Source organism: Salvelinus alpinus, chromosome 1 (genome assembly GCF_045679555.1).
Source record: "Salvelinus alpinus chromosome 1, SLU_Salpinus.1, whole genome shotgun sequence".
NCBI classification, from domain to species: Eukaryota; Metazoa; Chordata; class Actinopteri; order Salmoniformes; family Salmonidae; genus Salvelinus; species Salvelinus alpinus.
The window spans coordinates 14933418-14952613 of NC_092086.1; the positions used below are offsets into that span (position 1 = coordinate 14933418).

General features: G+C 40.4%; 1 protein-coding gene across 1 annotated transcript in view; it reads right to left on the reverse strand.

Moving 5' to 3' along the window:
* LOC139570320 (polycomb protein suz12-A-like) overlaps nt 1-14538 on the reverse strand; it is a 32661-nt gene extending 18123 nt beyond the window's left edge. Inside the window, exons 1-7 of the mRNA XM_071392110.1 lie at nt 13745-14538; nt 11756-11802; nt 10743-10807; nt 8229-8297; nt 5027-5076; nt 1711-1796; nt 1106-1349 (exon numbers count right to left, since the gene is read on the reverse strand). Coding sequence (XP_071248211.1) covers nt 1106-1349; nt 1711-1796; nt 5027-5076; nt 8229-8297; nt 10743-10807; nt 11756-11802; nt 13745-13946 — 763 coding nt within the window. The 5' untranslated portion in view covers nt 13947-14538. The remainder of the gene's footprint in view (nt 1-1105; nt 1350-1710; nt 1797-5026; nt 5077-8228; nt 8298-10742; nt 10808-11755; nt 11803-13744) is intronic.
* Between the last annotated feature and the right edge of the window lie 4658 nt (nt 14539-19196).

The following is a 19196-nucleotide window of genomic DNA, read 5'->3' on the forward strand; positions in this document are numbered from 1 at the left end:
TCTGTACCAATACAAGACTGGGGTTAACACACACACACATCCTCTGTACCAATACAAGACTGGGGTTAACACACACACACATCCTCTGTACCAATACAAGACTGGGGTTAACACACACACATCCTCTGTACCAATACAAGACTGGGGTTAACACACACATCCTCTGTACCAATACAAGACTGGGGTTAACACACAACACACACATCCTCTGTACCAATACAAGACTGGGGTTAACACACACACACACACACACATCCTCTGTACCAATACAAGACTGGGGTTCACACACACACACACACACACATCCTCTGTACCAATACAAGACTGGGGTTAACACACACACACACATCCTCTGTACCAATACAAGACTGGGGTTAACACACACACACACACATCCTCTGTACCAATACAAGACTGGGGTTAACACACACACACATCCTCTGTACCAATACAAGACTGGGGTTCACACACACACACATCCTCTGTACCAATACAAGACTGGGGTTAACACACACACACACATCCTCTGTACCAATACAAGACTGGGGTTAACACACACACACATCCTCTGTACCAATACAAGACTGGGGTTAACACACACACACATCCTCTGTACCAATACAAGACTGGGGTTAACACACACACATCCTCTGTACCAATACAAGACTGGGGTTAACACACACACATCCTCTGTACCAATACAAGACTGGGGTTAACACACACACACATCCTCTGTACCAATACAAGACTGGGGTTAACACACACACATCCTCTGTACCAATACAAGACTGGGGTTAACACACACACACATCCTCTGTACCAATACAAGACTGGGGTTAACACACACACACATCCTCTGTACCAATACAAGACTGGGGTTAACACACACATCCTCTGTACCAATACAAGACTGGGGTTCACACACACACATCCTCTGTACCAATACAAGACTGGGGTTCACACACACACATCCTCTGTACCAATACAAGACTGGGGTTCACACACACACCCAGTAATGTCTGAAACACAAAGAAGACTGGAGTTCCCCCCACCAGCCATCTACCCTACTGACATGTAGTGTGACTAACTCCAGCACTAAGCCTACCTATATTCTCATTGGTCTGTCCATTGACCAGTCCGTTGTGCTGCGTCCTGCCTGGTCCAGACACTCTGAACAACAGGGAGTAGGACTTGACCGTGTGGCCGTTGCTGGCATCAAACTCACTACTGGACACCACCAGAGAAGGACAGGAGCCTGGCTTGGGCTGACTGCTGGAAGTGCTGCTGTCTGGGTTCAGAGGCACCTGCTTCTTCCCTGTAGGAACCTGCTTCACTGGACAGCTCACATCCTGGAGGCGGGAGAGAGACGGGGGAGTGGAAATGTGTACGGGAGAGAAACGGGGGAGTGGAAATGTGTACGGGAGAGAAACGGGGGAGTGGAAATGTGTACGGGAGAGAAACGGGGGAGTGGAAATGTGTACGGGAGAGAAACGGGGGAGTGGAAATGTGTACGGGAGAGAAACGGGGGAGTGGAAATGTGTACGGGAGAGAAACGGGGGAGTGGAAATGTGTACGGGAGAGTGGGAAGAAAAGAGAGAAGAGGATGAGAGAGATCGAGATAGAGGGATAAAATGATAAGATGTGACACAAACACACACACTTACATTTTTGTCATTTTGCAGATGCTCTCACACTCTCTCTCTCTCTTACCTTCCTCTTCTTGTGACAGACTTTAACCAGCAGCACCTCTAGAGAAACAGAGTTCTGCTCATTCTCTGAGGCTACTGATGACTTCTCTGTAGAGGGAATAAGAAGACAGTAACCGTCAGGATTAGAGGGAATAAGAAGACAGTAACCGTCAGGATTAGAGGAGAATGAGAAGACAGTAACCGTCAGGATTAGAGGAGAATAAGAAGACAGTAACCGTCAGGATTAGAGGAGAATGAGAAGACAGTAACCGTCAGGATTAGAGTGGAATAAGAAGACAGTAACCGTCAGGATTAGAGGGGAATAAGAAGACAGTAACCGTCAGGATTAGAGGGGAATAAGAAGACAGTAACCGTCAGGATTAGAGGAGAATAAGAAGACAGTAACCATCAGGATTAGAGGGGAATAAGACAGTAACCGTCAGGATTAGAGGAGAATAAGAAGACAGTAACCGTCAGGATTAGAGTGGAATAAGAAGACAGTAACCGTCAGGATTAGAGTGGAATAAGAAGACAGTAACCGTCAGGATTAGAGGAGAATAAGACAGTAACCGTCAGGATTAGAGGAGAATAAGAAGACAGTAACCGTCAGGATTAGAGGGAATAAGAAGACAGTAACCGTCAGGATTAGAGGGAATAAGAAGACAGTAACCGTCAGGATTAGAGGGAATAAGAAGACAGTAACCGTCAGGATTAGAGTGGAATAAGAAGACAGTAACCGTCAGGATTAGAGTGGAATAAGAAGACAGTAACCGTCAGGATTAGAGTGGAATAAGAAGACAGTAACCGTCAGGATTAGAGGAGAATAAGAAGACAGTAACCGTCAGGATTAGAGGGAATAAGAAGACAGTAACCGTCAGGATTAGAGGAGAATGAGAAGACAGTAACCGTCAGGATTAGAGGGGAATAAGAAGACAGTAACCGTCAGGATTTAAACTAATAACGTGCATTTGATATCTGATTAAATTGATATTTGCCAAGTTAAACACTTACCAACTATCATCCCTGCAAACAAGTTAAACACTTACCGACTATCATCCCTACAAACATCAAGTTCAACACTTACCGACTATCATCCCTACAAACATCAAGTTCAACACTTACCGACTATCATCCCTACAAACATCAAGTTAAACACTTACCGACTATCATCCCTACAGACATCAAGTTCAACACTTACCAACTATCATCCCTACAAACATCAAGTTAAACACTTACCGACTATCATCCCTACAGACATCAAGTTAAACACTTACCGACTATCATCCCTACAAACATCAAGTTCAACACTTACCAACTATCATCCCTACAAACATCAAGTTAAACACTTACCAACTATCATCCCTACAAACATCAAGTTAAACACTTACCAACTATCATCCCTGCAAACAAGTTAAACACTTACCAACTATCATCCCTACAGACATCAAGTTCAACACTTACCAACTATCATCCCTACAAACATCAAGTTAAACACTTACCGACTATCATCCCTGCAAACAAGTTAAACACTTACCAACTATCATCCCTACAGACATCAAGTTAAACACTTACCGACTATCATCCCTACAAACATCAAGTTAAACACTTACCGACTATCATCCCTACAAACATCAAGTTAAACACTTACCGACTATCATCCCTACAAACATCAAGTTAAACACTTACCAACTATCATCCCTGCAAACAAGTTAAACACTTACCGACTATCATCCCTACAGACATCAAGTTAAACACTTACCGACTATCATCCCTACAGACATCAAGTTAAACACTTACCGACTATCATCCCTACAAACATCAAGTTAAACACTTACCGACTATCATCCCTACAAACATCAAGTTAAACACTTACCAACTATCATCCCTACAAACATCAAGTTCAACACTTACCAACTATCATCCCTACAGACATCAAGTTCAACACTTACCAACTATCATCCCTACAAACATCAAGTTAAACACTTACCGACTATCATCCCTACAAACATCAAGTTAAACACTTACCGACTATCATCCCTACAGACATCAAGTTCAACACTTACCGACGATCATCCCTACAGACATCAAGTTCAACACTTACCGACTATCATCCCTACAGACATCAAGTTCAACACTTACCGACTATCATCCCTACAGACATCAAGTTCAACACTTACCGACTATCATCCCTACAGACATCAAGTTAAACACTTACCAACTATCATCCCTACAGACATCAAGTTAAACACTTACCGACTATCATCCCTACAGACATCAAGTTCAACACTTACCGACTATCATCCCTACAGACATCAAGTTAAACACTTACCGACTATCATCCCTACAAACATCAAGTTAAACACTTACCAACTATCATCCCTACAAACATCAAGTTAAACACTTACCGACTATCATCCCTGCAAACAAGTTAAACACTTACCAACTATCATCCCTGCAAACAAGTTAAACACTTACCGACTATCATCCCTACAAACATCAAGTTAAACACTTACCGACTATCATCCCTACAGACATCAAGTTCAACACTTACCGACTATCATCCCTACAGACATCAAGTTCAACACTTACCGACTATCATCCCTACAGACATCAAGTTAAACACTTACCGACTATCATCCCTACAAACATCAAGTTAAACACTTACCAACTATCATCCCTACAAACATCAAGTTAAACACTTACCGACTATCATCCCTGCAAACAAGTTAAACACTTACCAACTATCATCCCTGCAAACAAGTTAAACACTTACCGACTATCATCCCTACAAACATCAAGTTAAACACTTACCGACTATCATCCCTACAGACATCAAGTTCAACACTTACCGACTATCATCCCTACAGACATCAAGTTAAACACTTACCGACTATCATCCCTACAAACATCAAGTTAAACACTTACCGACTATCATCCCTACAAACATAAAGTTAAACACTTACCAACTATCATCCCTGCAAACAAGTTAAACACTTACCGACTATCATCCCTACAAACATCAAGTTAAACACTTACCGACTATCATCCCTACAGACATCAAGTTCAACACTTACCGACTATCATCCCTACAGACATCAAGTTCAACACTTACCGACTATCATCCCTACAAACATCAAGTTAAACACTTACCGACTATCATCCCTACAAACATCAAGTTAAACACTTACCAACTATCATCCCTACAAACATCAAGTTCAACACTTACCGACTATCATCCTTACAGACATCAAGTTACACTTACCGACTATCATCCCTACAAACATCAAGTTAAACACTTACCAACTATCATCCCTACAGACATCAAGTTCAACACTTACCGACTTTATGAAAGAACCCAGTGAAGGTGAGTTGCAGGTGTGAAGCCAGGCTGGGGACAGAGTTATACAAGAGTTACCAAAAAGACCTTAGATCTCATTTTTTCAGGTGTGAATGTTTTTTTTGTGGACTATGGATATCAAGCACTTTGGGAATTAAAGCAATAATCCACACAAAAATGATATTTTGGTATTTTACCCATTGATACAGTCCCATTTTGTTTTGCAAGTCAACGGTCAAGTACAGGACATTGGCCTGGAGAACTTTCAACAAGGAAAGTGTAGCAAGCCACATCATCACTGTATCAACAGCGGACTAACGGAAAAAGACCAGAGCTGTGTTCGAATACCCATACTAACATACTGTATACTACATACTTAATGAGTACCCATACTAACATACTGTATACTACATACTTAATGAGTACCCATACTAACATACTGTATACTACATACTTAATGAGTACCCATACTAACATACTGTATACTACATACTTAATGAGTACCCATACTAACATCCTTTATACTACATACTTAATGAGTACCCATACTAACATACTGTATACTACATACTTAATGAATACCCATACTAACATACTGTATACTACCTACTTAATGAGTACCCATACTAACATCCTTTATACTACATACTTAATGAATACCCATACTAACATACTGTATACTACATACTTAATGAATATATAGTATTAGTTCATTTTAGTATACTGTAAACAAATGGTATTGTTTCAGTTGAGCGTACTAGCATTTCACCTGTCTACCAGAAGTCGATACTGTTTCTATGCAACCTCCTGCTAGCTTGTTAGCATAACAAATAACTAGCTAGACATTTTACGACTTCGGGCGTGTTCATAAATTCAAATCTGGAGTGCCAGAGTGTGCCCTGGGCTTTCGTAAATTCAGAGTGTTTGGCTCTCAGAGTGTTCAGAGATCACACTGCCAGGCAGTGTTACTGGACGCTCCGGCCGAGGAGATGGGTTGATCCGAGCCTTCTGTCCTCACAACGGCAGTCAAGCTAACTGGCTAGCTTGCTAGCTACTTCCAGACACAAATGAGAGAACACCTCACTCTGACCATTTTACTCTCCCTAGCAGAGCTGGTTAGGCTGTTTTCATGTTATCCAGATCGTTGGTGACCAACTGTGCTGTTGGCAACAATTCAATTACGCTTTTTTGCCGACGTTTACTGACACCGGCCATATTCAACTGGTGTTGAGTGTTCATAAATTCCTCAGTTATTCTGCGCTCTGGTACACTCAGACGAGAGTGCTCTGAAATCGGAGTAGACAGCCAGAGTGAATTTACGAGCTCATCTGAATGTCCATTGAGAACACGCAACGACTACACCGTTTAGCGAAGCTAAGAACGACGGGAATAATCAATCTCAGTAAACGTTGGGTAGTTAGACAGCCTATAGTTAATACTACACCGTTTAGCGAAGCTAAGAACGACGGGAATAATCAATCTCAGTAAACGTTGGGTAGTTAGACAGCCTATAGTTAATACTACACCGTTTAGCGAAGCTAAGAACGACGGGAATAATCAATCTCAGTAAACGTTGGGTAGTTAGACAGCCTATAGTTAATACTACACCGTTTAGCGAAGCTAAGAACGACGGGAATAATCAAGTCAGTAAACGTTGGGTAGTTAGACAGCCTATAGTTAATACTACACCGTTTAGCGAAGCTAAGGACGACGGGAATAATCAAGTCAGTAAACGTTGGGTAGTTAGACAGCCTATAGTTAATACTACACCGTTTAGCGAAGCTAAGGACGACGGGAATAATCAAGTCAGTAAACGTTGGGTAGTTAGACAGCCTATAGTTAATACTACACCGTTTAGCGAAGCTAAGAATGACGGGAATAATCAAGTCAGTAAACGTTGGGTAGTTAGACAGCCTATAGTTAATACTACACCGTTTAGCGAAGCTAAGAACGACGGGAATAATCAAGTCAGTAAACGTTGGGTAGTTAGACAGCCTATAGTTAATACACTGGCAAGTTTGATGTATTTGTAACCAACTAAAGTTGAGTAGCTAGCTAACATATCGATACATACTGCTGTAATGATATGCTATGTGGTTCGTAAGGACAGCGTAGCTAACATATCGATACATACTGCTGTAATGATATGCTATGTGGTTCGTAACGACAGCGTAGCTAACATATCGATACATACTGCTGTAATGATATGCTATGTGGTTCGTAAGGACAGCGTAGCTAACATATCGATACATACTGCTGTAATGATATGCTATGTGGTTCGTAAGGACAGCGTAGCTAACATACCGGTACATACTGCTGTAATGATATGCTATGTGGTTCGTAAGGACAGCGTAGCTAACATATCGATACATACTGCTGTAATGATATGCTATGTGGTTCGTAAGGACAGCGTAGCTAACATATCGATACATACTGCTGTAATGATATGCTATGTGGTTCGTAACGACAGCGTAGCTAACATACCGGTACATACTGCTGTAATGATATGCTATGTGGTTCGTAACGACAGCGTAGCTAACATACCGGTACATACTGCTGTAATGATATGCTATGTGGTTCGTAAGGACAGCGAAGCTAACAAATTGTCAGCCAACATAACGTGTAAGGTAACTTATTTGAAAAGTCATTACTTTATTACATTGCTCAACATTATCTTAACATTTGTCATAGTTAGTTAAAAGGAATGTATTTGTATTCACTCTCGTTGGATTTAGACTGCATATTTTCCGGCATTTACTTCAAATCTGAAACCGTTGTGAAGCCACGCCCATTTACTTCAAATCTGAAACCGTTGTGAAGCCACGCCCATTTACTTCAAATCTGAAACCGTTGTGAAGCCACGCCCATTTACTTCAAATCTGAAACCGTTGTGAAGCCACGCCCATTTACTTCAAATCTGAAACCGTTGTGAAGCCACGCCCATTTACTTCAAATCTGAAACCGTTGTGAAGCCACGCCCATTTTCTGAAGAACTGCATTATTGGCCCTAAAGGCACAGAAATAGTGTCCACTGTTTGTATACTTCGTATTTTGGCGAATGTAGTACGACATCCGGGAACTTTGTCATACTAACTATATCCATACTATGACCAATAAGCAAACTACATACTCAATTTACGTCACAAATAGTGCGGTTAGTGTGAGTATTGGAACACAGCTCTGGAAGATAATGGTCTGTTTACCTGTGTGTCTTCTGCTCAGCCCTCTTCTTCTCCACTCTGTACAGCAGGTGATCCACCCTGGAGGACTTCCTGACCCCCCCAGAGAACCCCCCAGGATTAATAGACAGGACACACTGGGGATTTACACTACATCTCTGAGGCTGTGTCCTCCTTCTCCACACGTGTGTTGTATACTCCCAGTCAAGGATTTAACCACGCTGGAACAGTGCCCCACCCACTGCTCCTACAACCATCCAATGATGTTAAAACCATGACAGGAAGTGTGAAAGTGGGAGAATCAGACATCACCACTAAATTTAAATAAATATCTTAAAGTGAGGATGAATTCAACCCAATGAGGAACTGGGCTGTGTAGCTCTATACACTCCTAGAAAATGGAGTGAAAATGGCAGATTTTGGGGTATTTATAATCTCCTGAACTGTAACTCAGAGGCTGTACAGTAACACGCTATACATGACGTCAGAGCTCAGCGGCTGTACAGTAACACGCTATACATGACGTCAGAGCTCAGCGGCTGTACAGTAACACGCTATACATGACGTCAGAGCTCAGCGGCTGTACAGTAACACTATACATGACGTCAGAGCTCAGTGGCTGTACAGTAACACGCTATACATGACGTCAGAGCTCAGTGGCTGTACAGTAACACGCTATACATGACGTCAGAGCTCAGGCTCTGTACAGTAACACGCTATACATGACGTCAGAGCTCAGGCTCTGTACAGTAACACGCTATACATGACGTCAGAGCTCAGTGTCTGTACAGTAACACGCTATACATGACGTCAGAGCTCAGGCTCTGTACAGTAACACGCTATACATGACGTCAGAGCTCAGCGGCTGTACAGTAACACGCTATACATGACGTCAGAGCTCAGCGGCTGTACAGTAACACGCTATACATGACGTCAGAGCTCAGCGTCTGTACAGTAACACGCTATACATGAAGTCTCACATATCACTATAATCAAGAAGAACTCAGGGCCCCACATATCACTATAATCAAGAAGAACTCAGGGCCCCACATATCACTATAATCAAGAAGAACTCAGGGCCCCACATATCACTATAATCAAGAAGAACTCAGGGCCCCACATATCACTATAATCAAGAAGAACTCAGGGCCCCACATATCACTATAATCAAGAAGAACTCAGGGCCCCACATATCACTATAATCAAGAACAACTCAGGGCCCCACATATCACTATAATCAAGAAGAACTCAGGTCCCCACATATCACTATAACCAAGAAGAACTCAGGTCCCCACATATCACTATAACCAAGAAGAACTCAGGGCCCCACATATCACTATAACCAAGAAGAACTCAGGGCCCCACATATCACTATAACCAAGAAGAACTCAGGGCCCCACATATCACTATAATCAACCAATATGCAAAACAGCTAATAACTAAACGAACCATTTCTCATTGACATAGAGAAAGATATAGCCATTAGCCAACCAGCCTACATGCCGTCTCATTTCAGCAGACACTGGTCCTGTGTGGTTCAGTTAGGAAGAGTGCAGTGCCAGCAACAAGGTTGCTTTTCAATTGTTTTCAATTCCCACAGGGATCACTGTTTTTCAAGAGCATCTGTGATGATGCATCATGGGTAAATTGATCTACAGATAATAAATGAGTAGTTATATTACGCAAGGTGATTTGTAGATCAGTCAATCTGCAGTCACCTGCAACGTCAAACAAGCCCAGAGACATACAGATGTATGTATACATTACATCAGTCAGTGAAACAGCAGGGGCAACCCCCTCCTACACTATGCAGCCCCATAGCGGTTGGCCCTCTGTTAAGATAACAGCATTCTGAACCACACACACACTCTCCCCTGCAGTAAACCAACAGGGTTTAACCCTACCAACTCTTCAGGTTCTGAGGTGGTCGGGTTCACGGTCATTATGTCTGCTGCTCATGTAGGCTATTTAAAGACTGGAAACTCATCAAACTGGCTTCATCAGTATGCCGAGAATGCCTAACATATCAAAGGACATGTGAAAACATTCAGTTAGAATCAACACCTTCATGCAGGTGTAAGAATATGTCGAGGATAAATACACAACGCAGAGTTTGAGAGGATGAGAGGACGAGAGCACTAAAAACGAAATATAATACTAACGGTCAACAGAGAATTGTCAATGTAAATAGGAGCTGGTTTTCAGTTCAACAGCTGTTTAGAATCTGTGGAATGTCACTCCTGAACTCAGAGCTTCGTTCTGTACATTGAGTCTGGAGCAGGATACTGGTTATTTGGCCATTGGCCCAGTCATACTATAAGGACTTTTGATTGGTCAACCCTGGGCTATAAAACGGCATCCTGTTCCTTTGTTGGGTGGAGAAAAGCTGAGGAGAAGTGAGAATGAACATCTGAACATCTACCTCCCAGCATAACATCTTCATTTGTCTTTCTCAAATAAACCTATTTTTCTCCCCTTGATTTGCTTTGGAGTTTGTGTTATTGAAGAATAACCTAAATTGCTAACGCAGGTTTTTACCGTTTGTCGTTTGTTCTGGAGTTTCTGTGGGACATGTAGGTGAGGGTTCTGTGCAGAAATATGGGCTGAAAATACAACAACAAAAAACAATTAGAAATCCACACTTGCATCTTCTGCACTTTGACAGAAATGTTGCAACAGGTTGTCCAATGACCAAAAGAAGGGCCATTCTATCTAGTGGAACTGTGCAGTGCATCAACACTTTACCATCTTCAAAACAGACATCATTAACCAGCCATGTCAAAGCTGGTTCAAGGTAGTCTTTATCTGCTCAACAGAATGCTATTCTAGGAGGTACATTAAATGTTTACCATCTTCAAAACAGACATCATTAACCAGCCATGTCAAAGCTGGTTCAAGGTAGTCTTTATCTGCTCAACAGAATGCTATTCTAGGAGGTACATTAAATGTTTACCATCTTCAAAACAGACATCATTAACCAGCCATGTTACAGCTGGTTCAAGGTAAGTCTTTATCTGCTCAACAGAATGCTATTCTAGGAGGTACATTAAATGTTTACCATCTTCAAAACAGACATCATTAACCAGCCATGTTACAGCTGGTTCAAGGTAAGTCTTTATCTGCTCAACAGAATGCTATTCTAGGAGGTACATTAAATGTTTACCATCTTCAAAACAGACATCATTAACCAGCCATGTCAAAGCTGGTTCAAGGTAGTCTTTATCTGCTCAACAGAATGCTATTCTAGGAGGTACATTAAATGTTTACCATCTTCAAAACAGACATCATTAACCAGCCATGTCAAAGCTGGTTCAAGGTAGTCTTTATCTGCTCAACAGAATGCTATTCTAGGAGGTACATTAAATGTTTACCATCTTCAAAACAGACATCATTAACCAGCCATGTCAAAGCTGGTTCAAGGTAGTCTTTATCTGCTCAACAGAATGCTATTCTAGGAGGTACATTAAATGTTTACCATCTTCAAAACAGACAGCCCATTAGAGGCCACAGACAGTAAAGAACGACAGGTGCTGAGAAGGCTTCCAACGTACCGCTATCAAGTTCCTTGTTCTGAGAAACCTGTAGATCTGGGTCGGTTCTGGAAACACAATAGACTGGTTGAACATTCATTATGTTCACAGTAAATTACATTGACAATAACATTATACTGATAACAACAGACTATTTCTCCTAGAAGAGCAATTATTGTTGGCTCTGAAACCGACACTGGGTCAACATTTATTAGCTTACAGTAAATTACTTTACATTAGCAATCTTATTCGTATACTCGTACAGTAGAGTGCAGTAATGTATAGTTCAGTAGAGCAGAGTTCAGTACAGTAGAGTATTATTCAGTTCAGTACAGCAGAGTATAGTTCAGTACAGTTCAGTAGAAGATAGTTCAGTTCAGTAGAAGATAGTTCAGTTCAGTAGAGGATAGTTCAGTTCAGTACATTAGAGTTCAGTACAGTACAGTATAGTTCAGCAGAGGATAGTTCAGTAAGTATTATTCAGTTCAGTAGAAGATAGTTCAGTACATTAGAGTTCAGTACAGTACAGTATAGTTCAGCAGAGGATAGTTCAGTAAGTATTATTCAGTTCAGTAGAAGATAGTTCAGTTCAGTACAGTTCAGTACAGTCGTGCAGTACATTATAGTGCACTCAACTAGTGTGCTCTACTGTATACTGTATAGAACTATACCTTTCTTTACTGTACTGTGCTGTCCAAACATGTGAATCCAACTGTGGTTTGTGACTACTATGATTTCCCATTGTAGCCAATTCAATTGCAGAAATTCAGTTACTGATTTTTCTGAAATTCTGTTACCGATTTCATGACGGGATTTCGAGTTGTAATCACTTAATAAATCCTAAACAAAATGTACGTCAGTAAAAACACTCTAGCTATGTGGGTTTTTGATAATGGAATTTCAAGGCACAGGGGAATGTTTTCTTAAACTTACAGAAGGCAGAAACACTTCTCCAAAACAAAATATAAGTGTTGATTTTAGGAGTCTTTACTTCAACATTGATGTGTTTTAATGTATTTCTAAAACCTTTTAATACTTTTTCTGGTAGACGTTTTCTAAGACCCCTTTTCCATCTGTTTGACCAGAAATCAAAGCCTCTGCTTATTCCTAATTTTTAGGATGGGAAATGGTTGAAAAATGTATATACACACACACACACCTTTACATTTTTCACAAATATAGACTTCCCATGTTGGTGATCATGGGTCCCTTTAACATGAAAATGACCCTATACATATTTACGTGTGTTGCATTAATCAATCAATCGAATTTATTTATAAAGCCCTTCTTACATAAACTTATGTCACAAAGTGCTGTACAGAAACACAGCCTAAAACCCCAAACAGCAGGCAATGCAGGTGTAGAAGCACGTTAGTTAGTACATAGTAAACATGAGTTAGTACACAGTTGCTACCATGCTGTCTTTTCATGTGTTGCTGTCATGCTATGTTGTCTTAGGCCTCTCTTTATGTACTGTTGTGTTGTCTCTCGTCGTGATGTGCGTTTGTTTAGCCCTATATTTATATTTTAATCCCAGCCCCCGCAGGAGGCCTTTTGCCTTTTGGTAGGCCGTCAATGTAAATAGGAATTTGTTCTTAACTGACTTGCCTAGTTAAATAAAGGTTACAAAAATAAAAAAAATAAACATATTTCAAAGGCAGCACATGCTCATTTCTTAAAGTAGTGCTGGCACATGTCATCTCTTCAGAGGAAGTAAGCAAACACGTGGTAAAATAAATTAACTACAGTAGTTAGCTATAAATCTAAAATAGGATCAGATTTCTTTGTATACTGATGACTGTCAAATCATGTTGTCAGATGCTTTGAACTTGACGTCTTTATGGTGAAATGTGGTTATAATTTTGTTTTTCGAAAGATGCCACACAATCACAAGGGACACTCCTATATAGGCTAGATTAAATATAGAGATTGATTGTAAATGCCAATCTAGCAATATAAAGATAACTAATCATGCAACAACATTATATGACGACAATGACAGCAACTCACTTTCAAATGCCTGCAAGAATAACTCATGATCGGCTTGAACCACTTCCATTTTCGGCTTCTTGGCTGCGGGCACCACAACTGCAGTTGTTTGGTGGTGGTAGGCACGGCCGTTCGCTCTGCCGCCACCGGTACCAACGTATCCCACAACGGGACCCGATACGTTGTTGCCGCCATCAGAAGAACCGTGCTTCTGGGGAGACATGGCCTAGGAAATACAAAAATGTTCCAGGTATATTCCAAATATGGAAGAAAAAAAAATATCAGGTCCTTTGTCAAAACAAAGAGTAACGTTACCAAAAACGAGCAAGCTGAAGCTAGCCGGGCGGTGTTAGCCAGCAAAGTTAGCTAGCTATCTTCTTGTCAATTTCATGGAATAAACATTAGACTTGTAGAAATGCATTGTTTGTTGGCTAGAAAACAGTTCGTCAGAGGAACAATTTCGATTAAATCGCAAGGACGCACGAAATTAGAGAAGTTAGCAAGCACCCGGCACGTTCACCTAGCTATGTCTGTGTAGCTATGTTTCCTACTGAACATCAGTTAGCTAGTTATGCTAAGCCTGAACTAGCTTGTTAGCTGGACCTGCTGAATCGCTGTAGATATCACAACAAATAAGGTGATTTGGAAAGATGCCATGAAAGAATGGCTAGCCACTATGTCGGTTTGGTAAAGCTACAAAACTCTACGCAAATTAACCATTTAGTACAATTTTCCTGAGAGCTTCTACGGAACAGTCAAATTGACCGTTTTTTTTCTCCCACATATCAGGAATAAACTCCCTGAACTCAACAATTCAAATGGTGACTTGAAAGCAACCGCCCTCACAGATCCTAGCCGAATCAGAGGCGTTGTTTAGAGAAGTGAGAGTTGTGATTGGTGCGAATCATCACGGGTCGGCAGATGACGTTCGGTAGAGAAACGTTTGCCACTCACACGCAGTCGTCACTAGTTACCACAGCCACAAAGTCAGAAGGCCCGCCTACTCGACCAATCAGATGAGCGAGTGTGATGACGTGATCGACAGCTCAGAAGGCCAGCCTATCCGACCAATCAGATGAGGGAGTGTGATGACGCATTTTCCGTTCCGTTCCATTACTCTGAGGTGGTCAACCCAATACATTACTGGGAGGTGGTCTACCCAATACATTACTCTGAGGTGGTCAACCCAATACATTACTCTGAGGTGGTCTACCCAATACATTACTCTGAGGTGGTCTACCCAATACATTACTCTGAGGTGGTCTACCCAATACATTACTCTGAGGTGGTCTACCCAATACATTACTGGGAGGTGGTCAACCCAAGACATTACTCTGAGGTGGTCTACCCAATACATTACTCTGAGGTGGTCTACCCAATACATTACTCTGAGCTTGTATATACAGTTGAAGTCGGAAGTTTACATACACTTAGGTTGGAGTCATTAAAACTCGTTTTTCAACCACTCCACAAATTTCGTGTTAACAAACTATAGTTTTGGCAAGTCGGTTAGGACATCTACTTTGTGCATGACACAAGTAAATTTTCCAACAATTGTTTACAGACAGATTATTTAATTTATAATTCACTATATCACAATTCCAGTGGGTCAGAAGTTTACATACACTAAGTTGACTGTGCCTTTAAACAGCTTGGAAAATTCCAGAAAATGATGTCATGGCTTTAAAAGCTTCTAATAGGCTAATTGACATAATTTGAGTCAATTGGAGGTGTACTTGTGGATGTATTTTAAGGCCTACCTTCAAACTCAGTGCCTCTTTGCTTGACATCATGGGAAAATCAAAAGAAATCAGCCAAGACCTCAGAAAAAAAGAGCAATTTCCAAACACCTGAAGGTACCACGTTCATCTGTACAAACAATAGTACGAAAGTATAAACACCATGGGACCACGCAGCCGTCATACCGATCAGGAAGGAGACATGTTCTGTCTCCTAGAGATGAACGTACTTTGGTGCGAAAAGTGCAAATCAATCCCAGAACAGCAGCAAAGGACCTTGTGAAGATGCTGGAGGAAACAGGTACAAAAGTATCTATATCCACAGTAAAAGGAGTCCTATATCGACATAACCTGAAGGGCTGCTCAGTAAGGAAGAAGCCACTGCTCCAAAACCGCCATAAAAAAGCCAGACTACGGTTTGCAACTGCACATAAGGACAAAGATGGCACTTTTTGGAGAAATGTCCTCTGGTCTGATGAAACAAAAATAGAACTGTTTGGCCATAATGACCATTGTTATGTTTGAAGGAAAAAGGGGAATGCTTGCAAGCCAAAGAACACCATCCCAACTGTGAAGCACGGGGTGGCAGCATCATGTTGTGGGGGTGCTTTGCTGCAGGAGGGACTGGGGCACTTCACAAAATAGATGGCAACATGAGGAAAGAAAATGACGTGGATATATTGAAGCAACATCTCAAGACATCAGTCAGGAAGTTAAAGCTTGGTCGCAAATGGGTCTTCCAAATGGACAATGACCCCAAGCACACTTCCAAAGTTGTGGCAAAATGGCTTAAGGACAACCAAGTCAAGGTATTGGAGTGGCCATCAAAAAGCCCTGACCTCAATCCTATAGAAAATTTGTGGGCAGAAAAGTGTGTGCGAGCAAGGAGGTCTACAAACCTGACTCAGTTACACCAGCTCTGTCAGCTTTGTCAGGAGGAATGGGCCAAAATGCACCCAACTTATTGTGGGAAGCTTGTGGAAGAAATAAAAGATGAAATAAATCATTCTCTCCAATATTATTCTGACATTTCACATTCTTAATATATAGTGGTGATCCTAACTGACCTTAGACAGGGAATTTTTACTAGGATTACATATCAGGAATTGTGAAAAACTGAGTTTAAATGTATTTGGCTATGGTGTATGTAAACTTCCGACTTCAACTGTAGAGCGTGCAATTCTCTTTATTTATTTTTATAGCCGACCATTTCAAGTTGTGGGCACAAAGACAGTGCCATTAGAAAGTATTCATACTCCTTGACTTATTCCACATTTTATTGTGTTACAGCCTGAATTCAAAATGGATAAAAACAAAAACAAATTCTCACCTATTTACAACACACAATACCCCATAATGGAAAAAGTTAAAACGTGTTTTTAGAAATGTTAGCAAATTTATTGAAAATGAAATACAGAAATATCTAATTTACATACGTATTCACATCCCTGAGTCAATACATGTTAGAATCACCTTTGGCAGCAATTACAGCTATGAGTCTTTCTGGGTAAGTCTCTAAGAACTTTGCACACCTGGATTGTACAATATTTGCCTATTTATTATTTTCTAATTTATTATTTTCAAAAGTCTTGCCATAGATTTTCAAGCATATTTAAGTCAAATCTCGGCCACTGTCTTCTTGGTAAGAACCTCCGGTGTGAATTGGGTGGTGATTATAGCATTTCGTGCACATGATTCATCAATTTAGACAAGTTTCTGGGTAAGTGTAATCTAATAATTATAAAATATTTGAGTCTGGACACTTTCTATTGTTACTATGCAAATAACCATGTATTTCTGTATCCTGTGCATGTGACAAATAAACTTTAATTACATTGTGTGTGTTTATCAGAGATGGTAATGTGAAGAACAACATTACATTAGAGTAATTTAGCAGACACTCTTATCCAGAGTGACTTCATACATATTTAGCAGACACTCTTATCCAGAGTGACTTCATACATATTCTCCTGTGGGAATCAAACCCACAACTCTGGTGTTGTAAGCACCACTAACTGAGCCACACGGGACCACACCAAAGTCAGACTAGGATATAGGCCAAGTACTAGATAGTGTATTTTTACTTGGAGTTTTTCCTTATTGTAGGCTACTACTTTCACAACTTTTAGTCTTGAAATCTTTGGTTGTTAACTACACTCTGTTAAGCACATGACCTCACATGTGAATCCTTAAAGAGACGGGTGGGGCGAAGGCTTAAGAGCGTGTGAACAATGCTGAATAGGTGTAGACAAAGGGCTCTTCAGTAGGTACCAAAACATCCACGGGCCATTTTCTCAAAGGTGGGGTTACAAGTTTATCAACTTTCAAAGCATAAATCCTTTCCCATTGTTCCTCAACTGCAGTGTAGTTCTACTTTTATCCAGTGTAAAAAATAAAAATAAAATGTTGCTACGTAAGACCGAATCGACGCGGTCGGTCACATTTTTACTCCTGAACTTATTTAGGCTTGCCATAAAAAAAGGTAGAATACTTATTGACTCAAGACATTTCAGATTTTCATTTTTAATTAATTTGTAAAAAAAATTCTAAAAACATAATTCCACTTTGACATTATGGGGTATTGCGTGTAGGCCAGTGACCCCCCCCAAAAAAAAATCTAAATTCAGGCTGTAACACAAGACAATTAGGAAAAAGTCAAGGGGTGTAAATACTTTCTGAAGGCTCTGTATGAATGACACCAGAGGAAAGACAGACAGAAGCCAAAGAGAAATATACTGCTGAAAGAGACAAGAAGGAAGTAAGTTCAGAGACGGATCACTGTCATTTACACCATACACTTTATAACATTTAATTAGAATAATGTTGAAGTACTAACAATGGAATGTTCCTCAATAAGATGGAAGATGGGTCTTTTAAACAGGTGTCCTAACTCAGTGGTCACACGGCTATGGATGAGTACAATTTTACGTGTATATCAAACTGTATTCCTATCGTGTAATACTTTGTATAAAAGTGCCATGTATGTCAAGTGTATGAATAATGTTATAAAGTTACCTTTGTCCTCTGAAGACGTGGGTGGATGGGCCAATCAAATCAAATAAAGAGGTTGTAAGTGGGCCAATCAAATCAAATAAAGAGGTTGTAAGTGGGCCAATCAAATCAAATAAAGAGGTTGTAAGTGGGCCAATCAAATAAAGAGGTTGTAAGTGGGCCAATCAAATAATGAGGTTGTAAGTGGGGTTCGTGTGGTGAGGAAAGTGCCATGTAAGTAGTCCAATCAATTATTATTTTAATGAAAATGTTTTGACCATATTCCATAGCTTGAAGACCATGCCTTTGGAAACTGGTACAGAATAACAAAAAGATGGATTGCAAGGCTATGTTAAGTGAAATAAATAAATGACTATAGTAAGTGCCTGGATGCCAAATAAAGTAACAGAATAGACATTTTCATCTTAAATCAGCCAATTTTTTAAAAAAATGTGAAATTTATGTGAACATTTCTGTGAAACTGTGAACGTTTAACTTGTGGATTTTGAAAATAAAGATCTAAAATTAAGATATATCAATTTGTTGGTCTACATGCCATTTTAAAAACAATGCAACTCCTGGAGTAAACCTATTTCGGGTTAAAGTAACTATGAGTAAGGGCAAACATCCTGATGAACTTGCAAGCTGAGTTTGAATAAGACATCTGATTATCATTTTGCATTTAGAACGGTTGGTTTTATTATAGCTAATAAATAATCAAATAATTGATGGATCACTGGATA